The sequence below is a fragment of the Artemia sp. Qi Xiang Cuo genome, chromosome 11 (genome assembly GCF_049724085.1).
Source record: "Artemia sp. Qi Xiang Cuo chromosome 11, ASM4972408v1, whole genome shotgun sequence".
Taxonomy (NCBI): Eukaryota; Metazoa; Arthropoda; class Branchiopoda; order Anostraca; family Artemiidae; genus Artemia; species Artemia sp. Qi Xiang Cuo.
Window position 1 is genome coordinate 27,710,235 of NC_142804.1, and position 20,722 is coordinate 27,730,956.

A 20,722-nucleotide genomic window follows, 5' to 3' on the forward strand; every position below is an offset into this window, starting at 1 on the left:
CTGTGTGTTTGTCCTCTCTGTGTGTGATTCGTCTCTTTGTGTCTGTCGTCTCTGTGTGTTTTTTAAATTTTTGGGTCATCTGCTGGAGACTCTGGGCGGGTGGACGCCCCCAAATATTGTCTCAAATTACTCTCTCAATTTAGCACTTGTTCACGGATGCTCAGCGTCTCCAATCACTTTCCCAATAGTATCTATTCATTGTCTCAGCTCAGTTTAGAAAATCTGAGCCAATTTCCACCCCAATTTCTTGCCTGAGACTCTGGGCAGGTGAGGTGGGCACCTGCCTTGACAAATAAAACCCAGATAGTCGGACCCCAACGCTCCAATCTGAACACTGACTAAGATCCCAATTCTGAGCTAGTGAATTTCAACCATTCAGGCTGGTGGACTAAGACCCCAATTCTGAGCTAGTGAATTTCCACCGTTCAGGCTGGTGGACTAAAACCCCAATTCTGAGCTAGTGAATTTTCACCATTCAGGCTGGTGGACTGGGACCCCAATACTGAGCTAGTGGATTTCCAACATTCAGGGTGGTGGACTAAGACCCCAATTTTCCAATTCTTGCATTTCACGATAGAAAATCAAAATGAACTTCAAAAAATCAAGAGAATGTAACTGTGACAAGGTAAAGCACAACAAGTCACTACTGAAATATTCTAACTCTTGCATTTCACGACACAAATTCAAAACGAAATTCGAAAAATCAAGAGAATGTAACTGTGATAAGGTAAAGCACAACAAAACACTACTGAAATATTCCAACTCTTGCTTTTCAATGAATAAAATTCAAAATGAACTATGAAAATCAACAAAATATAACTGTGAAAAGGTAAAGCAAAACAAAACATTACTGAAATATTCGAACTCTTGCATTTCACTAAAGAAATTCAAAATGAACTTCAAAAAATCATGAGAATGTAACTGTGACAAGGTAAAGCACAACAAGTCACTACTGAAATATTCCAACTCTTGCATTTCAATGAAAGAAATCCAAAATGAACTATGAAAATCAACAGAATGCAACTGTGACAAGGTAAATCACAACAAAACACTACTGAAATATTCCAACTCTTGCATTTCACGACAGAAATTCAAAATGAACTTCAAAAAATCAAGAGAATGTAACTGTGACAAGGTAAAGCACAACAAGCCACTACTGAAATATTCCAACTCTTGCATTTCAATGAAAGAAATTCAAAATGAACTATGAAAATCATCAGAATGTAGCTGTGACAAGATAAACCACGACAAGACACTACTGAAATATTCCAATTCTTGCATTTCACGAAAGAAATTCAAAATGAACTTTGAAAAATCATGAGAATGTAACTATGACAAGGTAAAGCACAACAAGTCACTACTGAAATATTCCAACTCTTGCATTGCAATTAAAGAAATCCAAAAAGAACTATGAAAATCAACAAAATGTATCTGTGACAAGGTAATGCACAACAAAACACTACTGAAATATTCCAACTCTTGCATTTCACGACAGAAATTCAAAATGAACTTCAAAAAATCAAGAGAATGTAACTGCGACAAGGTAAAGCACAACAAGTCACTACTGAAATATTCCAATTCTTGCATTTCACGAAAGAAATCCAAAATGAACTTTGAAAAATCATGAGAATGTAGCTGTGACAAGGTAAACCACGATAAGACACTACTGAAATATTCCAATTCTTGCACTTCGGGAAAGAAATTCAAAATGAACTTTGAAAAATTAAGAGAATGTAACTGTGACAAGGTAAAGCACAACAAAACACTACTGAAATATTCCAACTCTTGCATTTCAATGAAAGAAATTCAAAATGAACTTTGAAAATCAACAGAATGTAACTCTGACAAAGTAAAGCACAACAAAACACTACTGAAATATTCCAACTCTTGCGTTTTACGAGAGAAATTCAAAATGAACTTCGAAAAATCAAGAGAATGTAACTGTGAGAAGATAAAGCACAACAAGTCACTACTGAAATATTTCAACTCTTGCATTTCACGACAGAAATTCAAATGAACTTCAAAAAATCAAGAGAACGTAACTGTGACAAGGTAAAGCACAACAAGTCACTACTGAAATATTCCAACTCTTGCATTTCATGACAGAAATTCAAAATGAACTTCGAAAAATCAAGAGAATGTAACTGTGACAAGGTAAACCACGACAAGACACTGCTTAAATATTCCAAATCTTGCATTTCACGAAATAAATTCAAAATAAACTTTTAAAAATTAAGAGAATGTAACTGTGACAAGGTAAATCAAAACAAAAACACTACAGGAATATTCCAACTCTTGCATTTCATTGAAATAAATTAAAAATGAAATATTAAAATCAATATAAAGTAACTGTGACAAGGTAAAACACGACAAATCACTACAGAAATAGTCAAATTCTGGCATTTCAATACAAAAATTCAAAATAAACTTCTAATAATCAAGAGAATGTAACTGCGACAAGGTAAAACACAGCAAAACACTACTGAAATATTCCAACTCTTGCATGTCAGTGAAAGAAATTCAAAATGAACTATGAAAATTAACAGAATGTAACTGTGACAAGGTAAACCACAACAAGACACTACTGAAATATTCCAACTCTTGCATTTTACGAGAGAAATTCAAAATGAACTTCGAAAAATCAATAGAATGTAACTGTGACAAGGTAAAGCACAACAAGTCACTACTGAAATATTCTAACTCTTGCATTTTACGACAGAAATTTAAATTGAACTTCGAAAAATCATGAGAATGTAACTGTGACAAGGTAAAGCACAACAAGTCACTACTGAAATATTCCAACTCTCGCATTTCATGACAGAAATTCAAAATGAACTTTGAAAAATCATGAGAATGTAGCTGTGATAAGGTAAACCACAACAAGACACTACTGAAATATTCCAATTCTTGTATTTCACGAAAGAAATTCAAAATGAACTTTGAAAAATTAAGAGAATGTAACTGTGACAAGGTAAAGCACAACAAAACACTATTGAAATATTTCAACTCTTGCATTTTAATGAAAGAAATTCAAAATGAACTATGAAAATCAATAGAATGTAATTGTGACAAGGTAAAGCACAACAAAACACTACTGAAATATTTCAACTCTTGCATTTCACGACAGAAATTCAAAATGAACTTCGAAAAATCAAAAGAATGTAACTGTAACAAGGTAAAGCACAACAACTCACTACTGAAATATTCCAACTCTTGCATTTAACGACAGAAATTCGAAATAAACTTTGAAAAATCATGAGAATTTAGCTGTTACAGTGAAAACCACGACAAAACACTACTGAAATATTCCAATTCTTGTATTTCGCGAAAGAAATTCAAAATGAACTTTGAAAAATTAAGAGAATGCAAGTGTGACAAGGTAAAGCACAACAAAACACTACTGAAATATTCCAACTCTTGCATTTCAATGAAAGAAATTCAAAATGAACTATGAAAATCAACAGAATGTAACTGTGACAAGGTAAATCACAACAAAACACTACTGAAATATTCCAATTCTTGCATTTTAAGAGATAAATTCAATATGAACTTCGAAAAATCAAGAGAATGTAACTGTGACAAGGTAAAGCACAACAAGTCACTACTGAAATATTCCAACTCTTGCATTTCACGACAGAAATTCAAAATGAACTTCGAAAAATCATGAGAATTAAGCTGTGACAAGGTAAAGCACAACAAGTCACTACTGAAATATTCCAACTCTTGCATTTCAACGAAAGAAATTCAAAATGAACTTTGAAAAATTAAGAGAATGTACCTATGAATGTGCCTATGTGCCTATGAGGTAAAGCACAACAAAACACTACTGAAATATTCCAACTCTTGCATTTCAATGAAGGAAATTCAAAATGAACTTTCTGAGTATTTTTGGTTTTCCCTTCCAAAATTGACCCTCCCCTCTCCCCGGCCCTCAGAAATGGGTGAACGAAGGGCCTCTGAGCCTTCCCCTTGAGGCAGATCCCGTTGATTTTCGATTCTGAGTCTTTTTGGTTTTCCCTCCAAAATTGACTCCCCCTCTCTCCTGCCCTAAGAAATGGAGGAAGGAGGGGCCTCTGAGCCTTCCCCTTGAGGCAGATCCCGTTTATTTTCTATTCTGAGTATTTTTGGTTTTCCCTCCAAAATTAACTCCCCCTCCCCCTGCCCTCAGAAATGGAGGAAGGAGGGGCCTCTGAGCCTTGCCCTTGAGGCAGATCCCTTTATTTTCAATTCTGAGCGTTTTTGGTTTTCCCTCCAAAATTGACTCCCCCTCGCCCCTGCCCTAAGAAATGGAGGACGGAGGGGCCTCTGAGCCTTCCCCTTGAGGTAGATCCCCTTTATTTTCGATTCTGAGCATTTTTGGTTTTCCCTCCAAAATTGACTCCCCCTCTACCCTGCCCTCAGAAATTGAGGAAGGAGGGGCCTCTGAGCCTTGCCCTTGAGGCAGATCCCCTTTATTTTCAATTCTGAGCATTTTTGGTTTTGCCTCCAAAATTGACCCGCCCCCCTCCCCTGCCCTCAGAAATTGGGGAACGAAGGGCCTCTCAGCCTTGGCCTTGAGGCAGATCCCATTTCTTTTCGATTCTGAGCATTTTTGGTTTTCCCTCCAAAATTGACACCCCCCTCCCCTGCCCTCAGAAATGGGTGAACGAAGGGCCTCTGAGCCTTGCCCTTGAGGCAGATCCCGTTTATTTTCGATTCTGAGTATTTTTGGTTTTCCCTCCAAAATTGACCCTCCCCTCCCCCTCCCCCTCCTCTGCCCTCAGAAATGGGGGAATGAAGGGCCTCTGAGCCTTCCCCTCGAGGCAGATCCCATTTATTTTCGATTCTGAGTATTTTTGATTTTCCCTCCAAAATTGACACATCGGAGAGGTAAAGCTAGGTCAACTCACAATGTCATTCTATCGTCGTTAGTCATTTTCATAGACTGATGTTGTTTCAAATTTATGACAAATTACCTGAGTTAACAACCCCTTCGGGGTTACCTTAACTGTTAATCAGTTTAATCCTTTTTTTTTCTCCACCATCATACAATCACTAATTAGAATCATTCACACTCCTATTATTCAAAACCTTAATTAATATCGTTCATAGAGTCCAATTTGCGAATTCCTTATCCCTTTTTGCGAAAATGTCAAATACTCACTTTCTTTGACAAACTAAACTAGACTATACCCACCAAACCAGATTGTACCCACCAAACCAGATCCATAGGTACATGCACTGGAAAGGTGCCATGGAATAGATTATACCCACCAAACCAGATCCATAGGTACATGCACTGGAAAGGTGCCATGGAATGTAAAGGCGGCAATACACAGGATGGAACATAATCTACCCAAAATATAACGAGTGTAATTCCTTGTAGGCGTGAATGTACGCTTGAAAAGCACGGTTCAAAAGCACGGTTCAAAAGCACGGTTCAAAGTACTAGATAGGTTACTACTCATATATATATATATATATATATATATATATATATATATATATATATATATATATATATATATATATATATATATATATATATATATATATATATATATATATATATATATATATATATATATGTATATAGTATATGTATATATATATATATATATATATATATATATATATATATATATATATATATATATATATATATATATATATATATATATATATATATATATATATATATATATATATATATAAACACAGAGTCAGACCCACAAAGACAAAAACAGGGACAGACGGTCAGACACACAGGTACTGAAAAAGAGAGAGAGCGATAGAGATAAACAGAGAGAGATAAAAACACAAACTCAAACACACAGAGTCAGACACGCAAACACACAAAAATAGGCACAGAAACAGATAAACTGATGGCCAGACACACAGGTACAGAGAGAGAGAGAGAGAGAGAGAGAGAGAGAGAGAGAGAGAGAGACAGAGAGAGAGAGAGAGAGAGAGAGAGAGAGAGAGAGAGAGAGAGAGAGAGAGAGAGAGAGAGAGAGAGAGAGAGAGAGAGACAGAGAGAGAGAGAGAGACAGAGCAGAGACAGAGAGAGACAGAGACAGAGAGAGACAGAGAGAGAGAGACAGAGAGAGAGAGAGAGAGATAGAGAGAGAAACAGAGAGAAAGAGAGAGAGAGAGAGAGATTGAGACAAAACACCCAAAACACACAAAGTAAGACACACAAAGACAGACGCAGGGACAGGTAAACAAACAGTCAGACACACAATTTTTCAAAAAAAAAAAAAAAAAAAAAACATTGTAATCGTATGAACACATGCATAGAGATATTAGGTGTAAAGCATTTATAAGAACAGCTGCAAGGGATGGTTTTTCAAATGAATCTATCGAACTAAATTAAGAAGCAAGCTAGCATGGGAATTCATGAGGGAATGCTAACAGGTGATACTCCATATACGGTAATTAAAGGGATAAGGAAATTTAAAATCTATTTTTGGTAATTGTTCGACACAACCTAAACAAGCACACGGCTTATTTGTAAGTGTGCTACGATTGTTCGTGAAATCTGTGAACGATTGCTTTTAAAGTGCTAAGGTAAGATGAGCATTTATTTCGTAATTTTTTATTTATTGCGATCGTAAGACCTGATTCTAGTTTTCAGTGGGAATACTCCTTTGAAGCAAATGATGAAACCATTGGATGAGATAACAAGAAATGAATTACCGTCCATGGATCATGGCTATTCTTGGCACGTGACACTCTATGGCCCTCACGACTCCCGGCCCCATGGCCCATATTACCCCTTGCCAAAAAATCGGAATTCAGAGTGAAAAGTTCCAATAATAGCTACTTTTTTAACTTTTCATGAAGAGAGCTCTTTTTTAACCAGGAATAGGCCTCTCTGATTGCCTGGCTCATATTTTAATAATATAAACGTGTTTTACTTAGTATTTTCTATAGATTGTTTTGCAAAAATGAATCAAAATTCAGAGTCAAAAGTCTTAATAAGAGCTACTTTTTTGAATTTTTCATGGAAACAGACCTTTTTAACCAAAACTAGAACACAAGACTTAACCAATCGTTTAAGCGTGGAGAGTTTTGGAGGACTGGCATAAATTGATAAATCTCAGTTGAAAAACCAATCTCATCAAATCTCGGTCAAAATGCAACTGATAACCTTAGCAATGTTAGATCCTTTCGAAGAACTTGGCTGTTTAGTTTTGAGAAACAAGGATGTATATTGTCTAAATGCATCTGATATGTTTATTAATGTTAGATCATTTTGTGGAGCTTAGCTTTTAGTTCCGAGAACCAATGATCTTCATGGTCAAAATGCATCTGATATCCTTAGAAATGTAGATCATTTTGAGGAACTTAGCTTTTAGTTTTGAGAAACATAGTGACAATATAAATTCAATGGTTGTGGTCGGACGTTTTGCAAGTTTTGGACATTGAAACATGTTTCATTAACCTTAAAAGGAATATATCTGTCCATCATGCATCTCAAATCACCATGGTAGGTATATTCTCGGGAGGATACCAAAAAAGGTGCCTGGAAACAGACCATTGATAACACTTACCATATATCCAATTGAGAAATTGATTAAGCAAATAACTTATTACGATATAGCGACGCTTAACACCGGTTGATCAATGTCCCGGAAACATTACATCGATTGCCTTAAAGTATATTTCTAAGGACATGATATCGCCAATGACTAGTCGGCTCAGTTGAATAACGTGTCGTTCTTTTACCATAGGAAATCTTGAGTCTCATATTCGATCCTTACATGAAACACGAATTTCATAAAATCAATGGGAAACTGCTTAGAAGCTAAAAAATGTGTCGTCGGAAAGGAAAACATGTTGTCATACATGACGTTGGTTAATAAGAGCTCCATCTATGATTTTAGTTATGTAGATGGTAGGATTGGGGGAATCGCCGTTATACCTTCTTCATGATCTTAAACCACTAAGGAAAAAAAGAGTAGCGCTCTCTTCATCTAATGAAATCGCAGGGCCATTACTTTACAATACCGATGCCTGCCCTATTATAGTCATAATAAATTATGAATAGTCAATAATAAATAATAGGTTCGAAACCATTAGAGTACAAAAAAACTCATCCGATTGTTTATTAGAATCCATATCAAAACTTTGTTTTTAAGACACAATGTCACCTACAACTAACTTCTATTATTCAACAACATACTTGTAAAACGAAATTCAGATAATAATGTTTTCGAGAATTCCTTATCAAAGCGGAAGTATGATAAGACCAGATGTGTCTTCTTGGGATCCTGGGATAGGGCTCTTGTTTAAATAGGGCTCCTGTATGAAGGGTGGATTAGGGCTCCCGCAGGTCGTATTAATACAATACTACTTTTTTCCAACAAAAAACACCCGTTTAAATCGTATAAACTAAAATTGACCGTATAAACTGTTCCTGTTTTCCTCTAATCTTTTCGTATAGCATCTTTTCACCCCAAGTGAGGACGTCCTGTTTTTTAATGGTCCCCGGCTCATGGTCCCTTTGACCCCTATTATCTGAAAAAAAATAACCACATAAACTAAAAAAAAAACTGAGCAGATGGGAAAAGGCCAGTTCTAATTCTGCTGGCTCCGACCCCGGTTTCACTTCTGCCCCCGATTCCAACGATTCTAGTTCTGGTTCAACAGGTTCCGGTTCAACAAGTTCCAGTTCTGCCACTCCTGCCCCCCCCCTCTATTCCACGGCTCCAATTATTCCAATTCCGCTCCGAGTTAACCCGGTTACAGGATTTTTTTTTATGCAGCTGCCCCCGTGGTAGGCTACTCTATCGCTGGTTCGTTCTTTTGCAACCCAGGCACATAGACACACACACAGGCACACGCACACATTTCTGTGTGGTTATTCAGGGTTTTATAGTGATTGTAGTATTTTGGAGGCTATTAAGGTATTTCACTGCCAATCTGAAATTATACGAGACAGAGTTTGGTGTACCAGAGACAACCTTTTGTCATTTCTGTATGTTTATTCAGTATTTTAGAGTGATTGCATTATTTCGGAGGTTGTTCAGATTTCTCATCGCCATTCTGAAATGATACGGACACAATTTGGTTTATCAGAGACAATATTTTGGCATTTATGTGTGGTTATTGAGGTTTTTATAGTGATTGCAATATTTTGGAGGTTGTTAAGATATCTCATTGTCGATCTGAAATTATATGGATCACAATTTGGTGTAGCAGAAACAATCTTTTTTCGTTTCTGTGTGCTTATTCTGCCTTTTACAGTGATTGCAATATTTTGGAGGCTATTAAGATATCTTCTTTCCAATCTGAAATTACACGAGATACAATTTGGTGTACCAGAGACAATCTTTTTATTATTTTTGTGAGCTTAGGTTATTCAAGCTTATACAGTGATTGCAGTATTTTGGAGGTTATCACGACATCTCATTGCCAATCTGAAATTATACAGGACACAATTTGGTATACCACAGACAATTTTTTTTCATTTCTGTGTGCTTATTCACGCTTTCATAGTGATTTCAATAGTTTGGAGGCTATTACGATATCTCCTTTCCAATCTGAAACTAGATGAGACACAATTTGGTGTACCAGAGACCTTCTTTTGTCATTTCTGTGATATTATTCAAGTTTCTATAGTGATTGCAATATTTACAAACTATTAAGGTATCTCATTGCTAATCTGAAATTATACGGGACACAATTTGGTGTACCAGAAACAATATTTTGACATTTCTGTGTACTTATTCAGGCTTGTACAGTGTTTCTACAGTGATAGTACAGTGATACCACATACAATATTTTGTAATTTCTGTGTGCTTATTCTTGGTTTTATATTGATTGCAATATTTGGAGGTTATTAGGACATCTAAGTGCCAATATGACATTGTACGAGACACAATTTGGTGTATCACAAATACTTTTTTGTCATTTCCGTGTGCTTATTCAGGCTTTTACAGTGAGTGCAGTATTTTGGAGGCTAGTAAGATATATTATTGTCAATCTGAATTCATACGGGACACAATTTAATGTGGCATAAACAATCTTTTGACATTTCTTTCTGCTTATTTTGGCCTTTACAATCATTGCAATATTATGCAGGTTATTAATATATCTTAATTGCCAATCTGAACATGTACGAGACACACTTTGGTGTTCCAGAGACAATCTTCTGTCATTTCTGTACGCTTATACAAGGTTCTTACAGTGTTTACAATATTTGGAGGCTATTAAGATATCTTATTGCCAATCGGAAATTATACGAGACACAATTTAGTGTACCAGAGACAATCGATGGTCTGTCTGTGCATGTGTGTCTCTGTGTGTTTGTGTGTGCGTCTGTCTCTCTGTGTGCCTATACGATTATTTTTTGTTGGAAAAATCGTTATTGGGAATTTTGTTTAAGTTTATACTATCAATTTTATTTTATACGGCTTATACGGTTATTTTTTGTCGGAACAAACAATATTGGAAAATTTTGCTTAAGTTTAAATCGTCAATTTTAGTTTATACGGTTATTTTTCTTCAGAAGAAACGTTATTTAGAATTTGTGTTTAAGTTCATACGGTCAATTTTAGTTTATACGGTTATTTTTTGTCGGAAGAAACGCTATTGGAAATTTTCTTTTAAGTTTATATGGTTACTTTTAGTTTATCAGTTTACACGGTTATTTTGTTTCGGAACAAACGTTATTGAGAATTTTTGTGTAAAGTTTATACGGTCTATTTTAGTTAATACGGTTATTTTTGGTCGGAAGAAACGATATTGTGGACTTCTGTTTACGTTTAAATGGTCAATTTTAGTTTATATGGTTATTTTTTGTCAGAAGAAATGTTATTGGGATTTTGTTTCAGTGTATGCGATCAATTTTAGTTTATACGGTTATTTTTTGTCAGAACATACACTATAGGAATTTTGTTAAACTTTATATTGTGCTATTTCAATATATGGGATGTGAAATTGGTTTTCCAACAGAGGTTTATCAATTTATGCCGGTTCTCGATAACTGTCCGCGTTTGAACTACTGATTCAGTCTTGTGGCCTAGCCTTGGTTAAAAATGGGCTGTCTCCATGAAAATTCAAAAAAAGTAGTTCTAATTAGGACTTTTCACTCTGAATTTCGATATTTTTTCTGCCATAAATTTATAGAAAATACTAAGTAAAACACGTTTCTAGGATTAAAATATTTGTCAGGCAATCAAGGCGGCCTAATCCTGGGTAAAAACAGGACTGTCTTCATGAAAATTTAAAAAAGTAGCTTTTAGTGGGGCTTTTCACTTTGAATTCCGATTTTTTGCAAGGAGTAAGAAGGGCTATGGGGCCAGGAGTCACACGGGCCACAGAGTGCTACGTGCCAAGAACAGTCATGGTCCATGAACCGTAATTCATTTCTTGTTTTCTCAGCCGATGGTTTCATCATTTGCTTTAAAGAGGTATTCCCACAGAAAATTCGAATCAGGTTTTTCGTTCGTAATACAATAAAAATACCGAATTAAACGTTATTTTATTCGTAAAAACGTATTTTTACGTTATCACTTTAAAAATAATCGTTGACAGGTTTCACGCATAATCATAGTACATTTACAAAAAAAAGTGTCCTTGTCTAGATTGCGTTCAAACAATTAATAATAATGGACTTTAAATTTCCTTATCTCTTTAATTATCACAGGAGAATATAATCTGTTAACATTCCCTCAGAAATTCCCATGCTAGCTTGTTTCATAATTTAGATCGATAAATACATTTGAAAAACCAAGCTTTGCCGTCATTCTGATGCATGCTTGTACCTAATATCTCTGTGCTTGTGTTCATGCTATTACAATCTTAAGGGTTAGCGTGATTCGGTTCAATTTCCAGCGTACGATCCCCGTGGAAAACAGACGTCATTGATAAGGTCCTTTGAATTTCTGTATGTAAAAATTTGACCACCGTCGTGAATAAAAAAAGTCTTAAAAAAACGTCTTGAAACATCTTGAAACGTCTTGAAAAACGTACTGAAAAATGTCTTGAAAAATGTCTTGGATAACGTCCTGATGTGAAAAAAGAGTGAGATTGTTACTATTCAATTTAAATTTAAAAAAAATTAGTTTTCTTGTTTGCTGTTAATGGGATAAAGCTATTGCACTACTTTGAGGTTGTTATCATATTGATTTGTACCCTCTAATTGATAGATTTATAGTTAAGTTAAATTGAGAGATCTTCTCCAATTCCTAGAATAGGTCTTACTCTCTTGGCATTCTCTCCAGCGCTATCTTTTCTGAGGCGCAATCTATAACGCCAATTTCATATAACGCCATCTTTGAGCCCATATCACTAAGGTGCTGGTTTTTTACTTGGAACAAGCAGAAGAAGGGAAGGAGCCCCACGGAAGCTCCGTATTGTATCCGCTGGTATTCAGTTACCCGAAAATTGCGGGGAAAAGGTGAGGTACTTATACTTCCCTTGTTCCTGGGTGATTTCAGTATTCTCTGATGACTATTTGCTCCACCCCCTGCCTCTCTGATTGGACTACGCTCTGTGATTTTGCATCTGAATCTGACCGCCCACTTATTTTGCTTACTGCATCAGAGACCATTTCATTCCGAAAGGGAAATGAGCGGTGTGAAGCCAGACTTGGTTTATAGCCCGGTTTTGAACTTTGTCTTCCGAGCAATCAAAGCGGGTAACAAGTATGATGAAATAGTGGCGAAGGCAGTACAGTATTTCAAAGCTGATAGACTGACTAAGGCAAAGGATGAATTATGGTAGTTAGCCGCTATGTCTACTCATTCTACAGATCGTGGGAAGCCCCAGGACATGGTTGCCGATCTGATAAGAGCCGTTCGGACTTGTGACGAGAAGAGAGTAGTCCTCCCCATGTTTGTCATCTATGAGCCTGACGAGGTACCCATACTATCAGGGGAAGTTACAGCCACACTGACTCGCATGGTCAATGAGCTTCATTCTACTGATGACAATCTTATTAACCACATAAGCTTCTTCAGATCGGCACAAAATAAGGCTAGTGCGACTTTGAGTGCAAATGCAACAAACCCGGATACAGCAAAACCTTGAGGACCCTGCTGGTGGTTGCTGCACCCATTTAATGAGCCTGAGGCCTCTTAGCAAAGAATGGCCTGGGATACTTGAGATGACAAAGATGCAGCAAAGTGTCTTGCTGAAGCGCTAAACAGTGCTACAGACACTGATGCTCGGCTGAAGACTCCCGCTCACTGTGGTATTATAAGATATGTTCCCGCCGAACGATATATGTTCCATGATTAGGAATTGCACGAAAGCCGAGAGAATGCAATAAACTTGCTCATACAAGCTCGTCGTTAAAAGTAAGGACGATTTACAAGTAGCAATGGACAACCCCATAACTCTGGGCTATGAGCGCTTCCGAAAAGACACGTATCGGTATTTGCCAATAAGGTGTTTTCAGTACCAAGAGTACGTTCTCTTCCCATTAAACTGGCAAAGATAAACCCTGCACTGCTGCGCTGAAGTTTACTCTCAGTAAGCAGACAGACCATTCATACTACAGTGTTAAGTGCCCCGTAGCCAGAAATCTCATGATGAAGCCATGATCGACTCTAAGCTAAAAGTGTCTTCGTGGAATCTGAATCGCAGTGTGGTCAATAAACTCCCACTGATTGAAAGCTTGATGTCTTGCAACGATGTTTTGTGTCTACAAGAATATTTCCTTTCAGCCGACTCACTTTCCCTGTTAAAAGTGAATGAACTGTATCCTGAATTTAAGTAGAACTGTATCTTCTGTTGAGGAGAACTTTTCTGTGCTTAGTAGGTGATATGCCAAAATTGGTTTCAATTTTAATGCTTCGAAGAGCGAGGTACTTACTTTCGGCAAAGCTGTTGACGATGTTGGATGCGTACAGTAAGGAAATCAGAGTGTTCAGTTATCTGCTTATATTAGGCCTAAGTATCTCGGTATTCCGATAGAGGATTGTGTAAAAACGACAAGGACTTTCCTTATCTTTCATATAAGTGAGAAACTTAGAAAAGTGCTTGGTGTGCTAGTTTGCTGTAAAACTTGCTACAGCAGGTGTGTTCTCGCCCGTGTCTACAACGCTTTGGCGGTGCCTCATGTCCTAACATTGACTCCATTTTGGAATATGTTTACGGCAACTGATAAAAAAGACCATTAGATTCGTATATTTTCGTTTCGTGAAATTTCTATTGTGTATACCCCTATGGGCTAGAAACAAAAGACTAGTGTCAGCCTACGAGTTAACTGAGCCACTAACCGTGGCTGAGCAGCGTCGCGATCGCTATTTCTCTAGGTCTGATAGGATAAACAGCCTCCATCCTGCTATGTTTTAGTAGAAATATTGAATCTATTCTCGGTAGTATAGTTTTTTGTGAGTGTGTTCTTCTTTCTTTTGTTTTTTGTTGTCATTTTTTTTGTCTTTTTTGTCTTCATTTACTCCATATTGAACCCTTGTGTGTTTTTTTGGGCAATAAAGATATTGATTGATCGATTGATAAAATGTTCCGAAATCAAAAAACATTTTTTCTTGTTAGATATTTTAATAGGTTACCACTCTTCCCCCTCGGGGAGCCCTTTTGTTTCCATTGGGGGGGGGGGTCCCCAATTGACTAGCGGCTTTTAAGATGCCTTGAGGAAGAAAGTATTGAAGAAAATGAGAAAAAGTCTTGAGGGGGTACTATGATAAATTTTTACACCTGGAAGCTCCTCACTTGACTAACAGCTTGAAGTAGGCCCTTGGGGGATTTTTCCTACCTGGTCCGTAGGTTTTTAAATATTTACATAAGTAAACAATAATATCACCTAAAACTGTTATGTAACAACCACCTGCCCTGAACAAACAAGTCTTGAAGAAAAAAAAATTTGTGAGGGGCTAGCAATTTCTGGTATGCCCCCATATGGGCGTTCTGGGACTTGTGTATAGCACAATACTTATACATTTTGGCTCTGTTATGTTTTTTTCTTCAGGATGCAGTTCATCGTTGTGTATTATGACTTGTATGATTTTTCATACAAGCATCCTTCAAAATATCTGTCAGTTTTGTTTATTTTTACATTGGTCTAATCCCTTTTCTCTTGTTTTTCTTTTATATATTTTTCTTCGTCATCTCAGGCCAGTTCGGTCAAAAAGTTCATCTTTGATTACGAAATACAAGATTACATTCTTATTCCTCCATGGCCAGAGATAAGACAGAGAGATTAATTTATTATAAAAAAAAACTCAAAACAACTACAGTTTAACGCCCACCTCAATAAGTTAAAAACTTATCCTAGAAGTGGGGTAAAGTATCCGGGAAAGAAAGGAGGCGTTGAAAGCTTTTTGAAGGCGTTGAAGGCGTTGAAGGCGTTGAAAGGAGGCGTTGAAGGAAAAAGATTTTTCAGTAGACCTGATATTGATCGTACTCAAAGTAGAGGATAAATCAAACTTTGGCGTGAAATACGGCCCTTCAAATGCACGGGAGCCCCCGTACATTCGGGGAAAGTTTGATCATTTAAAGTTTTTAATTTGTTATCTGCTTTTATTTTTTATTTTTTTAACTAGTTTTACTTTTATTTATGCTTGCTATTTTTCATGGTGTAGAGATTTTATGTTTAGTGCTAAAAACTCACCAGCAATTTCTGTGCAACAGTGTTGCACCCAAATTTCATCAACAATTGCTGGTTGTGTTTTCTTAATGTTTTCCGGAAATATGTTTGATTGTCAACATAGTTTGCAGCAATCTTTCATATGACAAAGGAAACACTTTTAAAATGCAACTTCCCATCTTAAACGTCCACTTATGCTAACTTGGGTCTAATAAAATAGATAACCAGATAATACGATTGTAAGCCTGTGATATATTTTCATCAAAACACTAAAAAGTACAAGTTTTTCATCCCTGATCCTGAACCTAGATGCTTCCCCAGAAACAGCTACTTGTCATGGCACTTTATTAGACCGATCGTTATCCTAGCCAGTCGGCAATTCGATTCAAAACGAAGAACAACGAGACGAGGCTACTTGAGAATGGCACACACGAGAGCATGGTTCCTTCTCCTAAGCTAGTGCACAAAAAAAGTTAAACAAAAACTTTAAAATTTAAAATGAGGAAAATTTCTCCAAATGTAAGGGGTATCCCTTTCCTCTGAACAACCGCCCTTTACGCCAAAGGTTGATTTGTCCTTTACTCAGACAATGATCAATATCAGATCTACTGACGCATTTTTTTTCCTAGGGGATACTTTCAATGCCTCCCATCTTTCCCCGGTACGTCCTCACCCCCCTCAGACAAGTTTTTAACACCTTGAGGTGACTGTTGGACTTGACTTAGACCGTGAATTTTTGGCAACAAACGAAAAATTGCACCTGATTTAAAGCTCGGTTTCTTTCATCCATGTTCTATTTATTTCTTCCGTCAGTTATTTTCTCCGGACAGGTTTGAAAATGAATGAACGAATTGTTGTTTTAACTGTAGATCAAGGGTTTCTTTAACCGACAAGCTGGATTAACAGCTCAGTTTCTTTTTTTTTTTTTTTTTTTTTTTTTTTTTTTTACAAAAGATAGCACTTTCTTATGTACATTGTTTTCAACGAATTTGCGACATTGACTTAAAACGTTGACAATATGATAATTCACATCTACGAAAAAGAATTCCGCATTTATTCAAAACAAAACTTAGCAGGTATGCATATATTTTTTGTTAAATTAATGTTGAATCTTGGTAAGTAAAGTTGTTACAAAGGCTCTATTCCCGGGGAGGAGGGTCCAGTCAACTAATTCTGCAGAGTTTGGCTTAATTAAAAAATTGCTAAGGTGATATCAAAAGTATATTCCGTCATCATAGTGGAGGAGAAAGCTCTTGAAGCTTGGAATTTTCCCCTGTAAATAACGACAAAGACCACACTGCCTTTCCAGTATACAAAATATAAGAAGATAATGATGAATTTTCTGAAGACACTGAATAGCCATTACGGCGCAAAAATTATTAAATCTTTAGAACTCATAAGAAGTTATAAAAACATTTACAGCAACACAAAGAACTCAAATATTAGTTTCTGATAGTAGTTCAGCATATTTTGATTCAGATTTAAGCTATCACATTCTTGATAACTCCCGCCATTTCATGTTTTTGACGAAATACTCCTCATTAACAGTAACCCGGGGAATAAAAAAAATTGTCAGTGAAGTAATTGAAATTAAACTAAATTTAAATAATAGTACATCCTCAAATAAGGACTCCGATGACTATTCACTTAATTCTATGCACAGGATTTAATTGTAAAAATGACTTAATGCAATTTAAAATTAAATCCGGAACCAGTGAAACTCTAAACGAACAGAAATTAGAATTAATAGCTGAGTCAAACTCAAAATGAGCAAAAATTAGCATTACTAGGGTTGACAACCCCCATGCCTTCTCAAGGCCAGAACATAATTTAGGCTTAACTGGAAAAAAAAATGACCGTGGATTGTCAGTTTAATATACCTATACTGATATTTATTCCTTAAAGTCTTAATTTTTTTTTGTATTTATTTAAGTTAAAAAAACTGAAAACGTTTAAATGTATTTTTTTTCAGTAAAGTACAAATTATGTTCTGGTCTTGAGAAGGCATGGAGATAATCAGCCCGAATTTTTGCTCGTTTCGAGTTTGACTCGGCTCTAATTTCTGTTTGTTTTGAGTTTCATTTATTTATTGATAGTGATTTGTGGAAGTTTTATGCTTGGACGATTACTTGACTTCATTTCTGCCCATTTTTTGCTAAACGGAACTCGTTACTTTTCTTTGAAAAATTTGTTTTGTGGAATAAGTTTTTTTAATTAATTTCTGTTTGTTTTTTATTGACATGTTCATTTTCATGAAAAAAAAATATTTTATATCTTTTCGGGTTTTTTCTATATGAATCCATAGTTTGGCTTGCTATTTGTATGTTGGAAGAAACTTTTTCAACGATTTTCAATCCTGACACACGTAACATTTTTTAATTTAATTTTATACATCCTCAAGTTGACCTGAAAAAATAAAACTTAATATCATTCCGAAAGGATTCTATCTATGCTTTTTGACAACCTGGATACACTTACAATCTATGTGTTTGTTTAAATTGTAAGAGCAGAAGTAGTAACAGTGGTAGCCCCAAAAGCTTCAACTTAATACCCCCATTTTTTCTCAATTTATTGCTGAAGTGAAGTGTCTTATTGGCAAACGCAATCACAACGCTTTATGATTTAGTTTAAAGTATCATTTAGGTATGTAGCATAATGGGCCAATTGCATAATTGTGGGCGGTTGACAAGCCCAATATCCCCAAGGACATAGTTGCTGGACCGTTTTACTATGCTGAGCAAAACAGTTGTCTCAAAATTTTGACTGGATGCGTTTGAGAAATAAATCGGCTTGAGAGACGGGCTGATTTCAATAAAAAAGATTTTATTGAAACCTGATTTCAATAAAAAAGACAAAGATTTCAATAAAAACTTATATGCCCCCAGGGTATAATTTATAACCCTTGCCCTGAAGACTGTGGGGGAAGTGTCCTGCTCAAACTTTCAACTGCGTGGAACAAAATGGCTATCTAAAAATTTTGATTGGATATTTTAGGGGAAATGGTGGGCGTGGAAGGGGTCTTAGTTGCCTTCCAGGTACTTTTGAATATTGGGGGGGAGTGTCCTCCTCAAAGACCTAATTTCAAGAGCTAAAAACTAAGTTGAATAAAATAGCTATCTCAAAATGTTTATTGGATGTGTTTAGGGTTTGATGGGCGTGGGGGGGGGGGGGGCTAACTGCACGACAATCACTTTTGACTATTAAAAAGCGCACTAGCCCTTTAATTTTTACTTGAATGAGCCTTTTTTGAAGTTTCTACGACAACGCTTTCTATAAAAACCTTGTATGCCCCCAGGGCATAACTTACAACCCTTGCCCTGAAGGCTGTGGGGGAGTGTCCTCCTCAAAAGCATAATTTCTATCTTGAAATCAAGTACACTGAACAAAATGGCTATCCTAAAGTTTTGATTGGATGTGTTTCGGAAAATGGTGGGCGTGGAAAGGGTGTTAGTTGCCTTCCAATCACTTTCGACTATTAAAAAGGACACAAGCCACTCCAATTTCCATTTGAATCAGCCCTTTTCGAAGTTTCTATGAAAACTTCTTCTATACGAAGTGCCTTGCTCTAAAGGAAATAAATAATACATAGTGCCAACATCGTTCTTATATGTCCTCAGGGCATAATTTAAAACCCTTGCCCCGAGGGTTGTGGGGGAGTGTCGTCCTCAAAAAGATATTTTCTATATGGAAATCAACTGCGCTGAACAAAATGGCTATCTCAAAATTTTGAATGGATATGTTCGGGGGAATGATGGGCGGGGGGGGGGCTAGTTGCCCGCCAATCACTTTCGACTATTAAAAATGGCACTAGCCACTCCAATTTCCAATTGAATGAGTCCTTTTCGAAGTTTCTACGACAACTCCTTCGATACGAAGTGCCCGGGTATGGAGAAAAAAAAATACATTGTGCCCACATCGTTCCTTACTTAGGCAGCGCTATCGCGCTGTCTATGATCTTGATCCCCCTGGCGCAAGATCTTATGGAAATAAGTTTCAGGTTGTTCGGAAGAACAGGTTTCTTTCTTTTATCCTTCTTTGAGTCTTATTTTACGGAGAATCAAGTTAACTTTTTGTTTATTTTGGTCTCCTTGGCTAAGGGACTGAAGAATAAAATTAGCTCTCCAGCCAAGGAAAATCTTGGCACATTTTTAGGGTCTCTAGGCCGCCATTTTTTTTTTTGATGTGGTACCCATCCCCCCTATTTTTGTTAAGTACTATATTTCCTATTACTTGAGATCTTGCAGCTATTCGTTTCAAACTATTCTGAACGAACGTTTTTTGGCTCCTTTTCGGGCCCTATTTTATGCGAAATCATTTCTTTTTAAATTATTTGATATCCTCTTGGTCAAGGGACTTAAAGGTATAAGTTCCAAACCAATAGGGGAAAAAATTCATTTTAGAGCTTTTTTTTGGGGGGGGGGGGCATATCCTCACCAAAAAAGTTCTTTTCTGTACATTACAGTTTCCATGGCTACGAGGACTTACGGTTGCTGGTTTCCAGCCATTCAGAAAAAAAAGGTTGTTTTGTCATTTCTGGGTCCTATTTAAGGTGAACTCATATTTTTCCGATTTGTTTTGTGCATTGCGATCTTCTTAACCCAACGACTTTCAGAAATAAGCTTGAATCTAATTAAGAAAAAGGTTACAATGAAGGTTCCTTGGCCCCGTTTTTGAGGACCCCAGTTCAAAGACTAAATTTTGTGTGATTTTTAACGGCATTTCGGCTATGGAGCTTGTAACTGAAAATTTCCAGCCGTTCAGGAATAATTTATTTCTTTTACTTTTTTTAGCCCCATTCTCGGGGAAACATAATTTTTCTTGTCCATTGGCTCCTCTTGGCCAAACAACTTAAGTATATAGGTTTAAGCCCATCGGGAAAAAATGTTCCCTTTTTGTGCCCCATTTTTGCCGAAACAATAGACGTTTGAAATGATTTCTTGCGTAATGGGCTTCCCTTGGCCCAGAGGCTTAAGGATGTAAACTTCAGGGCTGTAAGTTCCTAGCCGTTCAGAAGAAATATGTTTTGTTTTGTTTTTTTTTTACATTTTTTTTTGTGCCTCATTCCTAGTGGATTCCTAGTGGTGCCTCATTCCTAGTGGATGATAAAAACATTTATTTTGTGTATTTGGGTCCTCTTGGCCCAACGGCTTAAGATCAAAAGTTTAAAAACAATCAGATTAT

The 20,722-nt window shown here is 36.5% G+C and overlaps 1 protein-coding gene across 1 annotated transcript in view; it reads left to right on the top strand.

The window, feature by feature from the left end:
* The window catches only part of LOC148946830 (uncharacterized), a 126,058-nt gene that overhangs the window by 87,228 nt on the left and 18,108 nt on the right, over positions 1-20,722 (top strand). Inside the window, exon 4 of the mRNA XM_089096441.1 lies at positions 12,535-12,710. Coding sequence (XP_088952567.1) covers positions 12,535-12,710 — 176 coding nt within the window. The remainder of the gene's footprint in view (positions 1-12,534; positions 12,711-20,722) is intronic.